Source organism: Cryptomeria japonica, chromosome 7 (genome assembly GCF_030272615.1).
Source record: "Cryptomeria japonica chromosome 7, Sugi_1.0, whole genome shotgun sequence".
In the NCBI taxonomy this organism is placed as follows: domain Eukaryota; kingdom Viridiplantae; phylum Streptophyta; class Pinopsida; order Cupressales; family Cupressaceae; genus Cryptomeria; species Cryptomeria japonica.
Window position 1 is genome coordinate 211,980,691 of NC_081411.1, and position 19,573 is coordinate 212,000,263.

Below are 19,573 nucleotides of genomic sequence, written 5' to 3' on the forward strand. Positions count from 1 at the left end.
ATCAAAAAAGGTGAGATCAGGAATAGGCCCAATCAAGTAAAGGTGTATGAATGCTACCCACAACTGCATTACTATGACATACTTCAAAGAGAAAAGAACAACATTGCTTACGCAATTGGTCAGTATGAGCATGTCAATGACACCTTTACAATACGCCTAGTCAGGTTAATGCAAGAAGGATTGCACATAAGGCTTTCAGAGCAGGCTACCATTTTGATACAAAAGTATGACGCATGGTTTATCCAATTCCTTAGGTTCACCTATATCAGGATAGCAAGTTTTGAGGGAGAGCCATTCCGACTTCCTTGCTATCCGACAGACAAATAGTCCTTATGGAAGTCGCAAAACAGGCACACCCAGCAGGCAGCCTACTCAGAGATAAGAAACAGTCTGGATTCACCTTCCCCGTGATCTTGGGAGACCTTGATGTGCATTTCAAGAATTCGGTGCAAGCTGATGAGTCACTTGCTCAATTAACATCCTATGGCCTACAAGAAGATTTCCCAAGGAAGTGTTTCGATCATGACAATTTGGCAAAGAGAGCCTATGGCAGGCACTATTGAGCGAAGGCATCAATTAAGGATTATTGGAGCAACTATTCCGATGACTTTGAGGTCTGACGGCGTGAGTATTCTAGGCTAAGTGTGCAGCAAATGCGGCTTTATGAGTACCGTCGAGTCCCAAATCACGTAACTAATTATGGCAATTGCTTGCAAGTCCAAGAGTTTGAGGCAGTTAAGTACCTATTGCCAGGCATTGATTGGTCTCAGGATCCAATTACTGATTTTGAGGCGGTCATGGAAGCTCCAGGGAAGTATACTGATCTCTGGTTATCCCAGCAAATCAAGAAACTGACCCATGAAGGGATTCAATTTACATACAATATGATGGGCAGTCTCGATTCTCAGTTTTCGGAAGATGAGGGAACCCCAAGTGCACCAAAGGAAGAGGTTGAGAAACTCGGAAAGAAGAGGAAGAAAGCCAGACCCAATAGAGGGACTCGGACATCAAAAAGAACTAGAAGGGAAAAGATCCCTATCAGGAGGCCGGAAGTCAATTCATCATCCAAAGACCCCAATTCAGAGGATGATGTAGTTGAACTTGACTTTATACCTGCTCCGCCTTCCCAGAGTGATGTTGATGCATTCGAGGCTACTAATCCTCTGGCACAAGGTGAGCCAGATGCAGAGGTCAGGATCATCGGCTCCTATAAACCTGAGAACCAAGTTGAGGAGGGAGAAATTCCACCTAATCAAGAGGTTGGTAAGCATGAGCTCACACAAGGAAGTCGGCATGAATTACAATTGAATAGCGCCGACAAAGATGACACCACTGTTGAGGGAGAACAAAAGGGGAATGAGACCCAGGAGCCCGACAAAACTGAAGAACAACCATCGCAAGGGTATACCCGGCAGTTGTTCAATGAGGTAGGGGAGAACTCAGCTATGAGTAAGGGATTGGATACTGCATTCGTTCTTGTATGACCGATCAATTGCAAATAGGCAGTGAGCCAGCTGAAACCTCCAAGGAACAAGGTGGGAATTTGGCAATAACATCCGGACAGACCATCCCTCAAGACTGGTTAATTGCTCGTGCACAGCGGAAAGCAACCGTCAAGACACCTATCAACTTGGAGGATATCTTCACTCGCATAGGAGAGATAAAATCCAAAGGTAAGAAAAAGCCCAAGACCTACTCCAGGATAACTAAAGATGAGCAGAGGAACTGCACCATTCATATTGCTACCCCGCCTACAGATAAGCCAGCCGATCAAATAGCATTGGCCGATTATAGTATTATGACCATCACGATAGGGCGAGCCACCAAAGAGCAAGAAAGGGAAGAGTTCAAGGATTCCGTGCAAAATATGCTCAGACAACTCGACGAAATGACCGTTGAGAGAGACATGTACCGAGTTCGTGCTGAGCAAGCTGAGGGATACATTGATCACCTACTAAAACCATTGCAACATGCCCTTGAATCCCACGTTCCCCCATTGGCATTGGCACAAAGGACTACAACCGAGTTTGAAGGAGTACGTGATACCGCCAAGGCCGTCAGGGAATGGATTCAGGGCATTAATGAAAAGGGAGAGCGGATCATTGAAGACGTAAAGGAAATGGCCCACCACCGAGAGACCATTCTTGTCAAATTGTTTGAAGTAAAGAGGGACTGTTTCAGGGTCCATGAGGTGGTTGGTACAATTCTTCCCCTCATAAGGGCTCTTTTCTAGACCCACATGCAAATTCCCACATTGTCCGCTATCCTGGACCCCTATGACATCAACATTTTCAAAGAATTGTATTGGACTACCAACATGAAGAATGACACAAAAGATACCATTAATAAAGAGCAGGAAGAATGTGAGGAAATTTTCAAAAACATGAGGGATTCTAGGCTGGAAAAATAGTTTGTCCTATAATCAAGTACAACCAAACTGGGAGGATAGATTGAGAATTGATAACGTCGCATACTCCATGGAAGACCTAGACTTTGCCAGTGGGTTGCATTCGGACATATTAAGTTTTGAGGCTCATCGGTCTGACTCGAAGGATGGGTTAAAGCATGTAGATCGCCACCTGGAGGGTATGCAATATAACATATGGCGTCCTCCTATGCCCCAAAGCATGGTGTTGTTCCAGCTATGCATCAGATTTCAAGATTATGTTCGGGCAGAGTGTACAGCAGGTCGGGACATTTGGCAGGAATATTTGCACAGCGAGGATGAATTTTTGGAAAATGGGTCCACAGCAGAAAAGGAGAAAGTACTTTCCTACAATCCAAGTTTTTTTTAAATCTTAAAAAGCACTTTTCAAACATAAAGTTCATTTCTAACTACCAAAACAGTAGTAAAGCTTGAGCTCTGTGCATGTGCACTTTTTGGAGCAACTTTTTGGGTAGTTATTGATTACCTTTTTGGTAGCTATCGTTTCTCCTTTCGTTGTTGCTGATATTTTGCCTCCCATTTATGGGTATGGGCAGTTTTGATAAAGGATGAATCTAGCCCCTTTGTTTAAGTTTGAATCTTGGCCATTCATCCATTTTTGGGAATTCTATATAAAGGAGTTAGTTCCTCCTTTGTAAAGAGAGAAAAAACAAAGATTGTTGCAAAAACTCTGGCGAAATATATACAGGATTTAATGGATATTAAAGTTGTGTTTGTTTTACTGTGAGTGCATGGTCCTCTTCTCCATTTATTTCATATTTTTGCAACTATATTTACTTTCAGACAGTTATTTATGCATGTATTTGATGGAAAATCTTGGTTCATACCATTAGGAAATAGTTGATTATTGTTTCCTCTGCATGGTTAGTTTGAGCCTCTTTTGTGCTAAGTTCGGTTATTAGATTTGGATAAATGGGTGTAAGAGTCTATCATTTGTATCTAAATAACTTGAAAATTCAAAATCCTTAGGCTTAGATGATTGCACTGGTTTTTACCTAGTTGTCCTAATTAGCTAGAAAAGTAATTTCTAGTTATTTTAAGATTTTCGTCTATGTGTTCAAATATGTTGTCTTAGTTAAATTAGCTAGCTGTTCTTATTTACTCTTTATCCTTATCCCCCCTTTTTTCCCTCTTTTATTAAAAGAAGCCCGCAAGTCAAGCTGAAGTAGCATCAATTAAAAGCAAACCAGATGAAATAGGACTCTAAGATTTTAGGGAACCTGTACGAAACCAATTCCATCTAACCGTAAGTCCCCTTTGTGTTTCCAACAAAACACATCAACTACTAAGCTATCCTGCAGTCAAGCCCTGACAACCGAAACATTGAGGTCATCCCCATTGATCAAATTAACACAGCATTAGGGATTTCCTTATCTCAAGAGAGGATAGGATTCTTAGCATTTCTATTCTGCGTTGGCCAGATGAAGTAATAGTTCCGCAACTTTAGACACGTCAACACCAATATAGTACTTAATGTCATCCAAAAAGATGCCATGAGTGAAAAGTAAAACTCATCAGCTAAGCCATGCTCCTCCTCAATAGTTGCCACATTTGCTTCACGACAATTCATACTAGATAGATTTGAATGACTTTTTCTACATTCCTTTGTAACATGTCCAAACTTCTTATAAAAAAACATTTTAACTTTTTCTTGGATGAACTAAAGTATTGCCAAAATAATTTTGAAGTTTTCCCTTTAACTAGGAAAGTAGAAACAATAGTTTCCCCTTATCTATTCTTGTCTTCGCTCCTTTTGCAAACAGTATCGTCTAACCTCATCAAAAGTTATGGTTTGAATTTCAGAAAGTAGATTCAAAGACTCTACAAATGTCTAAAACAAAGGTGGAAGAATGTAAATGACTAGTGCAACCATGTCAAAACCGTTGATAGAACTACTTATGGCAAAAAGTTGATCCTTAATATTCTTAATTTGTAAGTGATGTTGGAAATCATAATTTGTAAGAAATGATTGAATAACACCCCTACTCACACAATTTGATAGAAAAAAATAGATTTTTATAATACATAACTCAACTTATTTCTGCAATTTTATATTTATTTTAAAGGCCATCTCACAAGGTATGTACAAATATAGCACTTTGGAGTTCAACAATTAGATCATTTGATATTGACAACTTCTGGAATTAGTAGAGCTTCCCTATGGCATTGGCCAAAGTCACTAGAGTTATTTATGGGTGCGGTTTCTAACCCTTATAGGATTCTGTCACAATCTGAATACTTAGCAATAGCTGGCATCTTGTAACTCCATATGTTATAACTTTTACCAATTAAATTTTGACTTGGGCAATTCTAGGTCTTAAATACTAGCCCTTTATTTATCAACCCAAAATATATACCTTTCCTACAAAAAACTCAATCTTTCCAAAAATATTTTGAAAACTTTCTCTAGAAGGTTTTGGAAAATTAAAAGTAGACTAGAATAGAAGGCTTTGCAGGAAAACAAAATAACTCATCTATGAAACTTGGAATCGGTAAAGGAGAAAAAAAGAACACTCATGCCCTGGCCATTCAACCTTGTACAAAACCCGAAACAATTACCTAAAGTTTTTTGCCAACATATTGAAAATGCATGACATGATTATTGAAACAGTTGAAAAAGTGCCCCACAATTTTTCTAATTTGAAAACCCTTCATAACTGTGCTTCCAATGACATCCGAATCAACTAATTTGCTACATGTGATTTCATAATATCTAGCCATGATAGAAAATACTACTATCTTCTCTACATACAAGGCAACTATATTCTCTTATGATTTTTTTTTTGGTAGCATTGAATGCTCACAGTTAGAGTCTGCATCCTGCATGCGCTAGGAACATCACACAGCATCATAGTTTTTGCTCACAATCTTGCAAATTGTAGATTCCACAACGCCCAGAACCTTTACCTCACAATTTTAGTTTAGTTGCTTTCTACCTGCAAATGGTGTGACCTCTCCAGCAACAGACTTCCCTTCATGCTTTCCTCTATAAACCATGTTGCTTCTGATATCACTATTGGTATAAGCACAATGTGATGAGAGAAGAGGCTTCTATATCTCAGGATGAGAAGGTAGCCTTATATTGCTGAAGAACATGTAATGATAAGGCAGAACGGTGACTGTAATATCAATTATACTATTATTCGTCAGTATTCTAATATAGTAATAAAATATCCTAATACAAAAATTTACCTTCAATAAGATATTTTTGTTGGCTTGCCAAGATGCAGCAACCTGAAAATTTGATTCTCCTTGATTTGCATGCAATTCTTTTCCACTGATCCTGGAAGAGCCCCACATATTTATAACATTAAAAATTCAAATGATAATACTAAATGAAGAAAGAGCTAAATTCTAGTAGTAGAATCTTATCTCAAAATATTTACCTTGAATGAAATTCAAAACCAAGGTCAACATAGTTTGTGATCCCAACAACTGCATCTTCTTCAAAGGGATTCTTCACCTGGACAGTATCATAAATTCAAGAATGGATTACACAAATTCCTACTGCATTTAAGGCATTAAAAGGCTTCATAAAAATCTACTTCAACTTTTTGTCTACTCACTTATGAAGTTTATTGCAAATCTAAACTCGTACACCAAAAGGTGATCACAAAATTCTCTTTAAACTGACACAAGAACATATTTTAGATCATGAATAGAATCATTTCAACTAAAAGCTTTATAGAGAGAATGACTTTGTATACACTTGCCTATTCAACTGATTTTTTTTTGTCATTCATCAGTATAAACATAAACATAGTTGCAAAGACAAAGTTCAAACACAAAATATTTAGATCTAGTGAAAGTATTCTAGAGAATGCTTAAGCTCTGCTGAAAAGAAGCATCTATTTTTAACACATCATTGACTTCTTTAAGTTTAAGATTTCACCCAAGAACTTAAAATTGTCATTAGTCAAATAAAAAAGAAAAATCCGTTCATGCTCAACAAACATCAAAGGACTGGAAGATTAGATATCTTAAGGAAACAGATCTGCTGAATCATTCTTATCAAGACTATTGATAAAAATTAGTAGCATGCTAATAATTAGTTATAAATAATAACCCAACAGTTGTGGCCTAATCAACAACCACAAGCCCCTTTAATTGCACTTATTTACGTGCATTCCATCCTTAACTGCATTCTCTGTAAGCAAAATCGACCATTGAATAAGCATCAATTACAATATTCTTCTACACCACTTCATGAACGAACTATTTTTTTAATTATATATCTATTATTTTAATTGTATATTGCTGCATCGGTACTGTAGAACTTAAGTAGTTTACATCTGGTGCACTTGCTTGTGCAAAGTTGCTAACAACTGACACAACAAGATGGAAGCATTTCAATAAATGGGTCATCCAATACAAGAATCATTTGATGCATAATGTAATGCCCCTCCCTGATCAGACTCTGTTTAATTTACTTGGACTCTGGCTGATTTCTTCGGTGGTTTATGTGACTGGATGACACTCTCTTATGTGATGGCTTTTACTATGTTGGTTATGCATTTTATCTTGAAGGATGGTTAGATGTTGGATTATATGTGTATATACTAATCTTGGACTGACATATCTTCTTTATGTATGAGATGTTTCTTGTCTTCGTCTACTTGTATGTGTATGAATCTATATGGGGTGTGAGGGGATGATCTTCCGTCACCCACTTTGGAGGGACACGGACTGTCACGACTCCCCTCCACCGGTGTGCCTGTATATGTTAGATGTAAGTATGTATGTTTTCTCGGTGATGGAGGACTGCAGGTACCGAGCATCGACTCCACCTGAATCTTCAAATCTGAGCACGCTCTTTGACCCAATCGTAACCTAGAAATTGGAGTATCAGTCAGACCCTTGTTGTGACCACCGTTCCTATGGAACGGCATCCTTGTCAGGTATCCTTGTACCTTGGTTGTTCGGTTGAGTTAGTGTTACTCATGTTGGTCTTTCGTGTTCTATGTAGGAAAAGTTTGTTTGTATAGATCTCATCTTGGAAAAATTAGGACCTCTAGCTGCATCTCTAATTCTATGAAAAGTCATGGCAGGTTAAATTGCATGCTTATAAATAGGAAATGTAATGAAGTGTAGTTCCATGAAGGTGATATATAGGAAGTTTTAACATCTTTGTGTCATTTTGTTGGGGTGCGTACATATGTATGAATTGTTGACCTATCAAATTCTCTTTCTCCTATCTTTACCTAGATATAAGGATTCATAAAGATGCTACTAAATGATACATTTTACATTAAATAGAAGTATCTAATGTTTACTAATGAATATTTTACGGCTTTCATTAAGGAATGCATGAATAATTATGCATAGAAGACATTAAATGATTTATGTTGCACTTAGGATCTTATGTAAAGAGAGTTAGTAGGCAGAATACCCTTATGGCATAAAAGCTTTAGGTAGTTCATAACTTCATATGATTTAGTTGTTTGATAGGTCATGATAGAGAATAAGTGTGGATTAAGGTAAAGTTATGCATTGCATGTAGTATGTGTATAGAGAACATGAAGTTATTCTTTTGTGGTTTTGTCTTATTCTAAAAGATAGAAATCTTTAGCTTTAAAATAGATATATTGCATGGTTATAAGGAAGTATATGAATGCTATGTTTGACTAGTGAAAGATTTAGAAATGACACTACATCATTACTTTCCTTGAATTGTTAGGAATGTGTTCTTTAATGAAAATACTAGTAGAATGGATAGATGGTAATAGGATTAATGCATTCATTTGTTGCTAATTCTTAATGCGGTTGTGGAAATCATTTAATGATTAGAAGTTTATGCTTAAGAGCTGCTAGAAGATGATACTGATAGGAATGTGTTGACGTGTCTGAAATCGCATTGTTGCAAACTCCATACGGCCAACGCAGAATAGAATAACCAGCTGAGTATCCTATCCTCTCTTGAGATAAGGAAGTCCCTAATGCTATTTTTTTTATATTTGATCAAAGGGGACAACCTCAAGGTTTCTTTTGTCGGTCTTGACTGTGGGACTACTCAGTGGTTTGATGTGTTTATTGTTGGAAACACCAAGGGGACTTACGTTGGAAGGTAATTTATAGATAAGTTCCCTAGAACTTTTATAATCTTTCTATCAAATGATTTCGGTTAAGTTAATACTGTTTTAATGGGATTGCAGACTTTCTGGATAAAAAAGGGGAAAAAGGAGGGAAGGATAGAGAGGAGAGACATGAAATGTAAATTCTAACTAAGATAGCAAATTCAGTCAAGCAGACAGACACCTCCAAGAAACTAGATTAAACATCACCAGCTACTTAAGCACAATGTTTGCATAAATCTAGTGCAATCTTCAAAGGAAAACAAGATTTTCATGTTATCAAGTACAACATTAGAACTTTTACATTCATAGTGAGTGTTCAATAACCGAACTAAGCATGAAAGGTCCAGATTAACCATATAAAAAGAAAGGCAATCAGCCGTTCCCTAATGGTGTGGACTGCAAGGATTCTATCAGATGCTTGCTTCAAAATGCTATGTAAAAGAAATAAACATAACAGAAAGATTTCTAAATTAAGTGAAGAAGGAGACCATGCACTCACAAGGAAACTTGAAAACAGTCTTAATCTTTGCATTAATTCCTGTAAAATTTCGCCAGACCTTTTGCAACAATCCAAGAACTTCCTCCAAAATGAGGGAAAACCAGTCCATAAAGCAAGTGGCCCAGATTTAATCTAAACAAGTGGCCTAGATTCATCCATAAAGCATGACTGCCCATACCCATAAATGGAATGCAAATATCAACAACCACCCCCAAAGGAGCAATAACTACCTAAAAAGGTAATTACAACAATTCCAAAAAACAATCCAAAAAGGTGCATTAATAAACTTTTACATTTGTTGACCAAAAGTCAAATGTCACATTTTGGTGCAAAAGTGCACTTTTAAGATTTAGAGGGAAAAAGCCACTTTTGAGAAATCACTTTCTCTATTTCAGTCTCACACTCCTTTTCTAGAAATTGATCTTCGCCATGCAAATATTCCCACCATAGATCACGACCTGCTGCCCGTTCCTCACAAATGTATACCTGGAACCTGATGCATAACTGGAATTGCAGACTGAATGGAAGCATGGGAGGATGGCGAATTTTGTATTGCATGCCTTCGAGATACTAGTCCACGTGCTTTAAACCGTCCTTCCAGCTGGAGCGATTACGCTCAAAGCATAATATGTTTGAATGGAACTGACCAGCAAAACTCAAGTCCTTAGCGGAATAGGTAATCCTATCCGTTCCCAATCTTTCTTCCCAGTCCGGCTGGATTGCATCATCGGACAGGTCGTTTATCCATCCCGAAACCATTGATCGAAGGATGGTCTTACCTAGTTCTTGCATGTTTCCCAAAATCACCTCACATGCGTCATTATCTTTGTCAATAATTTCTTTGGTGTCATTTTTCATGGTGATAGTCCAGTACCATTCCTTAAGAGTACTGATGCTATGAGGATCTAGGATGACGGACAATTTAGGAATCTGTGCGTGTGTCCAAAAAAGAGCTCTCATGAGGGCAAGGGTAGTGGCAGCCACTTCGTGCATGTGGAGGGATTCCCTCTTTACCTCTAATAACTTGACTAGAGTGAGCTCCCGATGGCGGGCCATCTCTTTTACGTCCTTAAGGATTCGCTCTCCCCTTTTCTTGATGTCTTGTATCCATTCCCTGACGGCCCTTGCGGTGTTCCGTACTCCTTCAAATTTTGTTGTGGTCCTTTGCGCCAATGTCGTCGGGGGAATATGGGATTCGGAGGCATTGTGTAGTGGCCTTAGGAGCTAATAGTGGTATCCCTCGGCTTGCTCAGCACGAGCCCGATACATGTCCTTTTCAGTTGTTATCTCTTCGAGCTGCCTGAGTATATTCTGCACTGAATCCTTGAATTCTTCCTTTTCTTGCTCTTTAGTGGCTTGTCCGATGGGGACATTTGTGATGCTATAATCTACCAGTGTAATCTGATCTGCTGGCTTGTCTACAGGCGGGGTGCCAATGTGAAGAGTGCGGTTCCTTTGCTCGTCTTTGGTCACTCTAGAATATGCCTTGGGCTTTTTCTTCCCCTTAGCTTTTGCTTGGTCTATGCGCAAGAAGATATCCTCTATATCAATAGGCGGTTTGGTGGCGGCCTTGCGCTGGGCTCTGGCAATCAACCATTCTTGAGGCACTGTCTGGGCTGATAATAAGGTTAAGTCTGCATTCTGTTCTTTGACATTCTCGGCCGACTCACCACAGATTCGCAACTGCTCTGCTACCGGAGGAGTGAAAGAGGTGCGAAGTTCTTTGCTTGCAGCTGAATTTTCTCCTATTTCACTGAACAATTGTTTGACATCTTCATGTGATGGTTGTTCTTCAATTCTTTTGAGCTCATGAGTCTCATCTATCCTTTGCTCTCCTTCAATAGTGGAGTCATCTTTGGCTGTATTGTGGAGCAGCAACTCATGGCGGCTCTGTTGAGTGGGTTCATGCACTTTGACCCCCTGGGTGGATGGAATCTCTCCTTCCTCTATTTGGTTGTCCAGTTCGGTCGATTCAAGGGCTCTTAGCTCAGCTTCTAGCATGTCAGGTGCGGGAGGATCATCAGTTCCAAACGCATCAATGTCACTTTGAGAAGGCGGAGCAGGTATATAATCTAATTCCACTACATCGTCGGACGAACTAGGGTCCTTTGACGATGACGTGACCTCTGGTCTCCTTATAGGAATCTTCTCGCTTCTTGTTCTTTTGGACGTTCGAGTCCCTCTGCAAGCCTTAGCTTTCTTTCTCTTCTCAGGTTTCTCAATTTCTTCTCGGGGTGCACTAGACGTTCCGTCATCTTCAGAGGACTGAGAATCAAGGCTACCCATTAGGTGGTAGGTGAATTGGACTCTTCGGTGAATTAGCCTCTCAATCTGTTGATGTAACCATTGCTCTATGTACCTTGCTGGGGCTGCCATGACTACCTCGAAATCAATGATAGGGTCCTGGGACCAATCAACGCCTGGCAAGAGATGCCTTACTGCTTCAAATTCTCGAACCTGGAGGCAATTCCCTGAATCTATGAGCTGATCTGGGACCCGACAGTATTCAAAGAGTTGCATTTGCTGCACACTCAATCTAGAATATTCTCGCCTCCTGACCTCGTAGTCATCAGAGCAATTCTTCCAATAATCTTCAACTGATTCCTTTGCTCTGTACCGCCTGCCATAGGCTCTTTTTGCCAGATTATCATGATCGAAATATTTTCTTGGAAAATGGTCCTGTAGGCCATAAGAGGCCAGCTCTGCGAGGGATTCCTTTGCTAGGGTAGGGGTCTTCAAGTGGACATCATGGTTGCCTATGATCATGGGCAATGTGCATCCAGCCTGCTTGCTTTCTCTGAGTAAGATGTCGGTCGGACGTCACTGCCTTACGACCTCCATAAGAATTATTTTGTCGGTTGGGTACCGTGGAGGTCGGAGAGGGGCACCATCAAAGCCCACTATTCGGATAAAGGAGAACCTCGGGAACTGAATGAACCAGGCTCCATACCTCTGTACTAGGATAGTAGCTTGCTCTGAGAGCCTTATGTGTAATCCTCCCTGCATTAGCTTGACCAAGTGCATTGTGAAGGCATCATTGACGCGCTCATATTGGCCAACTGCATAAGCTGGGTTGTTCTTTTCCCTCTGAGCTATATCTTGGTAATGCAGCTGCAGGTAACAATCATAGACCTTTACCTAATCAGGCCCATTCCCGGTTTCACCATTCATTATCAAACCTGGCAGCGGTTGGTTCTTGGCGAACATATAGACCAAATAAGAGGTCATGGTGAAGTATTTCTTCGTTTCAAGCTCTATCAGCTGAGTGTGGATGTTGTCGCTTATGATCTGGGCCCAGTCGAATTTAGACTTCCCAGCGAAGACTTGCTCTGTGAAATAGAACATCCACTCTTCAAAGTAGTTGTATTTAGGGAGTCCCATAACTCAGCTGAGTAATGTGACCATATCCCCATGTTCATTATGAAAATCACTTCTTGGGGTCTTTTTCACAATTCTGGCGCTTGGAAGCCTTTTCTCCTTGTACCACTCTTCGTTGATCAGTGCTTTGCATCGGGCCGGATTCATATCATATGCCCCTTGTGCTTCATCTATAGTTGTGGCTGTGGGATTGTTTGGGAAAGGAATGTTGAATGCGTCACCGATGGCCTCTGGAGTGAAGTTGGCGATGGTCATGTTCTCAAGGAGCACCAATCTGGAATTTGGCTGATAGTGGCAGACAGCCTCTACCACTAACTCGTAGTTTTGTACTGCTGGAGGAAATCCTACCGCTTGGGCGATGCCATTTTCCACCATCTGTCTAGGCTTGCCATATGCGTTAGGTTAGAAGACCCGATTCCTGAAGTCTTGAATGTCAATATGGCCAAGGTCGGTATCACCGACATTGTCCCAGACCCTCTGCACTTTTGACTCCCTCAATAGTCCTCTCTGATATTGATACTTCATCCTTTCAACCTTGCGCGGGATATCTGGTTTGGATGCTCGCAATGTCGCGGGCGTCTTTGATGATTCTACCACCGATTTAGGCATTTACCTGCACAATCGGACACGGATTACGAGGTGGTACAAAAGAAGTAGGGCGGGTTAGATAGAGAATACTCCAGCATGCCAGGATTAATTCAAAATTTAGATTGGACATGGAGCAACATTTCCAGCTAAAAGCTTGATTGATTTTAACCACAGCATTCATAAAGCTTTTAATCGCGAACTTATACTTAAGCACTTTCTGGATTTCGAATTGATCTTCAACAGAGGCAAAGCATGAAAAAATTCTCCTAAGTTTGAAAATGCGATTTCTGGTTAAACCTTAAGAGCGAATTCTAAGTTTTGACTGCTTTGAACAACATTTTACAAGCGAAAGAGATGCAGATTTCGAAAATTTAAGCATTTTAATCAAATTTCGCACATACGTCTGTTTGATTTATAAGCATTTCAAATGATCAAGGAAGACCGAGCGTACTTACCTGACGAAAACGGATGGCGAAGAATTGCCCGACCTTGCTGCGTGAAGGCGAATGGACGATTCTGCAAAGTTTTGAACTCCAATGGTTATCTCCCTGATTCAAATTTTCGCGGTTACTGTTTGAAAGGAATTTATTATTTTAAACGGTTTTTACCTTGGGTAACTAGCAATCTGAACTGAAACGATTAATGGTTTGCAGCGTTTTACCTTGAGTGTAAATCGTGAGAAATCGGCTCTTTCTTTGAAAATTGGACGTGATCTCTCTGCACATGAAATGCAGCAGCATGGAGGGGGTTTATCAATTTTGAATTTCTATATCTGGGCCTGTGCTCAACAATTTTCGGAGAGGCAGAGGACTTTAAAATTTCAAACGTGCTTTACCTTTCAACTTCGGACCCCTTGGCGAATATGGAGGCCCCTCCAAAGCTTTAAACTCTGTTTGTATCTAACCCTAAGGGTGAACTTTGGACCATTCAACGCTTCTTTCTGCGATTTTCAAATGACTTCAGACCATTTACACCCCTTTGGGATTTCGCGAATTTTAACCTTCTGGCGAAGTTCGGAGCACTTGGAGTTTTTGGCAAATTGAAGATTTTTGGAGCACTTAACATGTTTTGCAATTTTCAAAAACTTCGGACCATAGGCCCATGCTCGCAAGCTTTCGCCTCTTCGAATTTCAGAGCTTCAACGCTTTCAAAAAAAACTTCGGAGATTTCGCGATTTTTGCAATTCATTCAAAATTTCGGACCTTTAGTATGATTTTGCAAATTTTGGGGTTCTTGGATGCTTTTGCAACCTAGAAAAGCTTTCGGACCTTTAAACGCGGTTTGCAAATTTCGGGTGTTTTGGCGAGCTGGAGATTTTCAGACCTAAACCCACCTTTTGCAAATTTCGAAGTGTTTGAACTTTTTTGCAACTTTATCGCTTTTTCGATTTCGGCTCCAGGGTCCGAAATTGAGGTTTTAAGTGAATTGCGAACTTAAAAACTTCAGACCTAAAGCCACTATCTGCAAGTTTTTTAAAAAAAACTTCGGACCTCTTAACACCTTTTGCAAATTTGTCATACCTTGAAATTTCGTCCCCACGGTCCGAATTTGGAGGTTTTAAAGTGAATTTCGGACCTCTGGGGTCTTTTTGCAATATTTCACATGCATTTCACATTTTCTAATTTTCGCCCATGGTCCGAAAATGGGCGTTTAAGTGAAATTCGGACCATTTGGGTCTTTTTGCAAGATTTTGCCTTATTCAGTTGTCGCCCTAGGGTCCGAAATTGGGCATTTTAAGTGAATTTCGGACCTAAACCCACCTTTTGCAACATTTAAAAAGCATTTTCGGACCATTTGGGAAACTGTGAATTTCGAAATTTTCGCCCCAGGGTCCAAAATTCGGCCCCCTGGGCGATTTTAGCAACTTTTTAACCTTGTGAAATTTTAACCTTTTGGCCTCTGGGTCCGAAATTCAGCCCATAAGGCAATTTTGGGAACTTAAGTAAAATTTTGGACTCCAGACCAATTTTCGCCAGACTCTACAAATTTGGATTTTGAAGGCTTCGGAATTCTAAGGCATTTGGGCTAGTTTTGCAGCCTCGGCATTTTGGCCAAGAAATTCGCTCCTTCACCAGCAGGCGAAAATTATCCTTTACTCCAATCCCAGAAACATCGTGGAGACAAACCTTATGCAATCTACTTCATAGCTCTTGTGCGAAAAGCGACGACTTTGGTCCTTGTGCGACCTTTAGACGCACTGCTCTTGCTTGGCAGGCTTTGTTAATTTCTATCACCTTACGCCTATCCAAGGCGATTCTCAAAATTTCGAACAAACTCTTGGCATCGTGCCCGAGGGCTTGACTAGCCCGATGGATTCATCGGCTCACTTCTTTGACATCATTACTTAACGGACCAGTCGCGGACTCGCTCGAAAGGACACGAGACACTCTGCGCGAAACTCAAAAGGGCGAGGACGAAAGGCTCAAAAAAAACAGGAAGGGGGACCCTGTCGGCGACAAGGAGCGTGTGCAACACACAACAGAATGTCAGGTATATACTGAGTATACTCTCGTTATGTGTGAAATGGTGTATCCCTTCCCTTTTCTGGCATATGTTCTCTTTTGTCTAGGATGATTTTATTAAATCCTAATGTTTAAAAGGATTGTTTAGTAGTAAAATATTTGTAGTCAACCATTTAGCCTAAGGTGTCTATGATACAGTCTCTAACACACTCAGCACATGCGACCTTGGGTGTTGTGTAGCGGTTACATCCTACGATGTGGCCAAAAATGGTCACCTCGTGTTGAGATCTTGCTGTGACCATGATTTATTTGACCTACTCATCAATTTCATGTTGTGGAGGAATTCTTCATCCAGAAAGAAATTTCTTCCTTACCCCTGTTCAGCAATTCATCTCCAACTTGGGTGCTAAAAACACATGGTGAAGGAATTTTGCTTGAGGAAGAAAAATCCTCCATACCCTTCATTTTGTGCCCATTCTTGACCTTGATTCTACTATACCCCTGAGGAAGGAATTTCTCCAATCCTTAGCCAAATTTCACATTTTCTAGGAATTTTGTCCTGACGGATGGAATTTCCAAAACAGTCAATTTTTCACTTTCCTTGAATTCTATCTTTAAGGAATGAATTTCCAACTCTTCGCTAAATTTTCACTTTTTTTGTAATTCCTTCATCTTTGGTGTGATTTTTCCTTGGGAAGAATTTTTGATCAATTCATCACCTTTCCTATTTTTTAGGGAATTTTGATTTTCTTCCCTAAGGGGATTTTCCTTTATTCTCCTTGGGTACAGATTCCACCTTGCCTTGGAATTCAACTTTCAATTCATCCTTGGGTGGAATCTTGATGTTTTGGAGGAATTCTCCTTTGGATGGAAAATCCCTTCCCTCCATACTTTTGGCGCTCCACAACATGTTTGGAGGTGAAAATTACCATGTGGAGGAATTCTTGCTTGAGGATGGAATTCCTTGACACGCCCTTTCCAACGATCTACCCTGACCTTGGGCGCTAATCACATGTGCTTCAAGAAAATGTGATGTGGGGGAAAATTCCTCCACCACCTAGATCTAGCACTCTCCTTGATGCTTGGGCGCTGAAAGGGTATGGAGGAGCAAAATTGGTCATGCAGGAAAATTCCTTGAGCCCATTCTAGCGCCAACCTTCTTTTGGAACCCAATCACTGCCAAGGTAAAGATTCACTTGGATTTTGCAAGACTTAGCCAAATTTTGCCCTTTTCCAGACTTCGGATGCCACATTTGGAATTGAAGTGGATTTTCGTGCCTTACAAGAATTTTCGTTGCCTTTCCACTTCTGGAATGAACCTTTCCACTTCTGGAATGAATTCAGACAGCCAATTTTCAAACAGTAGCCTGCTTTTTCAACCTTTTCAGATATAGACAAATATTTAGAAATGCTCAATCTTCAATGTTAGGACCTCTGCCTGCGAAGAACTTGCCAAAAATGGGCTTACTAAAAATAGTAAGTATTTCAAAATATCGATATTAGGGCAAAAGAAGACGGGATAACACTTACTAAAAATTTAAAACTAAAAATAGAGACTGCTAAAAATAGTAAGTTTGATTTTTTGGCAAAATAAAGACAATTTGGGAGGTAGTGAAATCCCTAAAAAATATTCCTCAAAATTCGCTCAATTTCACTGGTAGGTTCCTTAAAGGGTCCTAATTCCAATACAACACTCAATTTTTCCAAAACCCCAAAGAAAAGACCTCAAATCTAAGTCTGAAGGACAAATACCTAAAAGAAGCAAAATGGGTTCCAAACTTAGTCAAAATTGCTCAAACAACTTGCAGACTTGATCAAATTCACCCCAAAACATTTGCAAACAATGAAGACCCTAGAGACTGTCGCGAAAAGACCCAACGAACCAAAACCAAAAGACCAAGAGGACCTAAAAAGTAGGGGGTCCCCATTTGCAATGGGGTGATGTGTGAAAACGTCACAACAATACCTTCCTAGCCTTATATGTTTTCTCTAATTATGCCAGCGTTCTATGTATATTTTTTATTATAAAATAAGGAAAACTAGATAATGTCTTGCATGAAGCTTAATGTTGTGCCCCTTGAAGTCCTTTTCATTGTCTACCTTGAACCTACAAACAATTATTTCTGATCACCCACGATAAGGTTTATGCTTATTCAAGGAATTTTGTAATCTTTACTCAACCCTACTTAGGTATGAATAACTTTTATTTATTAAAAAAATTACAAAAAAATATATTAAGTAAAATAGGTAATTTTTTCTATATTGTTTTATCCAACATGAAGAACTGAGTTTCCTTTCCAATAAAAGAAAGAATAAATTTTATCAATATCAACAAATGAGAAATGCAATGGAACAGAAACATATAACCAAATTAAAATAATTCAGTATAAAACTATTCCTGAAGAATTCCATCCTTAGTGACAAGATGATGAAAGCACAACAAAATCCTCAAACAACCTATTCAAAATGACATGGATAAGATGCAAACCTTTCTTTGAACAACGAGATGTTGATAAAAAGAAGCTATAAGCTGCACCCAAACAAAAGGTAAATCAGAATTTAATCAATGCGGATAAAAATAGCCAATACCAAAGATAAAATATAAACTGTCATAAATAAACTAGATCTGGCATGCTAATTTTTGTATTTTAAAATAAATTTGCTCTGAAAATCTTGCAATATTTTTTATTGCATTAACATTTTGCTCTCAAACAACTAGTGATTTGTAAATAATTACAGCCACATAGTACAGAAACAACTCGCAAAAACATGCACATTTTAACTTAAATATCTTCCTCCTTAAGGAAAACCAGTTAATATTCTTAAGAGCAGAATCTTGGAGGAGGGCATTGTATAGAGAGTCGAGACGATGAATAAAAGAACAATCGAGTCATTTAGATCTATTTTATACATTTGATTCCACTATGTTGCTGCACATGACAGAGGCTGCCAAAGATGGTTGTTTTTGTAATGTCCCAAATTTGAAATAGGATTTAATAATATATAATAATAATAAAAATAAAATACAAAGGAATAAAAATAGCATTTAAATTAAAATATATAATTAGAATTTAACTAACTTAATAAATGGTCAAAAGGCATAAAATGAAAAGTTGTGACAAATTACGAAAGGTTGTGACCCTATCAAAAGGGGTGTGACTTCTCCTTCACAATGAAAGATATAAAGGGAAGAAGGTTTCATTTCAGGAGGGGAGGAACAAAGAACAATTGGGAAAGAATATATATTTTAAAAGATAGCAATGAAGGGTGGTGACCCAAGTCTTATGAAGGGTGGTGACCCTTTTACGAATGAAGTATAAAAGAGATCATTCCAATCATTCAAATCAAGCAGCAAATCATTCTATAAAATCAGCATACGTTCAATCATCATTCACCAATATATCAAACCAGCCTTCATTACATTATCACTCACCAATACCTCAAATAATACAATCATCAAAGGAATCCATTCAATCAATCAATTATTCATCGATTATTCAACCTGTGATGTCCCCATCCAATCCATAAGACAAAACAAACAAACAGTATGCTGTGAGAAAACTCCTTGTATCATCTTTATGAATGACGTGAATAAAGTTAGTGAATGAGCCTATTAATGGCAATGATTAGATGATACCAAGAAGATGCAACGATAATTTGAGTTACACGGCAAAAGAAATAGCCAAAGTATTTATAATTCTGAACTGTTTTATTACCAAGTTGATTCAGCTTATCAAGACGTCATTAGACTTGGAAGTACATCAGTTTCTCATCACTCGGATTATGATACTTGAAGTAATTATGATAACAATATCAAGAAGACCAATTGTGTAAAGACTGCCATGGCTACCAATGGGTGCATTGACGAAGGACTTCATTAACCTGGGGATACTAAGATATTCTTGGACCCACGATGGTTGAAAATGATGATTGTCTTGAGGTAAGGCTATTATTATGCCATCCATGTAATAAGCAGAGAACCAGCAAATCAAAGAACAAAAGGAAATGACGATAAGGAGAGTTTTAATATAAGACTACGATTCAATACAAGTAATAAGGGGCAGCGATTAAGATGCAATATTACGACTATATGATTTGATATACTAAGCTGCTATCCATTTATTCA

The 19,573-nt window shown here is 39.0% G+C and overlaps 1 protein-coding gene across 3 annotated transcripts in view; it reads right to left on the bottom strand.

Moving 5' to 3' along the window:
- The window catches only part of LOC131036466 (uncharacterized), a 196,835-nt gene that overhangs the window by 61,707 nt on the left and 115,555 nt on the right, over nucleotides 1-19,573 (bottom strand). For all 3 annotated transcript variants that reach the window (XM_057968361.2, XM_057968362.2, XM_059209089.1), the window contains 3 exons: nucleotides 17,936-17,977; nucleotides 5,833-5,909; nucleotides 5,639-5,729 (listed from right to left, as the gene is read on the bottom strand). In XM_057968361.2, the coding sequence (XP_057824344.1) occupies nucleotides 5,639-5,729; nucleotides 5,833-5,909; nucleotides 17,936-17,977 (210 nt within the window). The remainder of the gene's footprint in view (nucleotides 1-5,638; nucleotides 5,730-5,832; nucleotides 5,910-17,935; nucleotides 17,978-19,573) is intronic.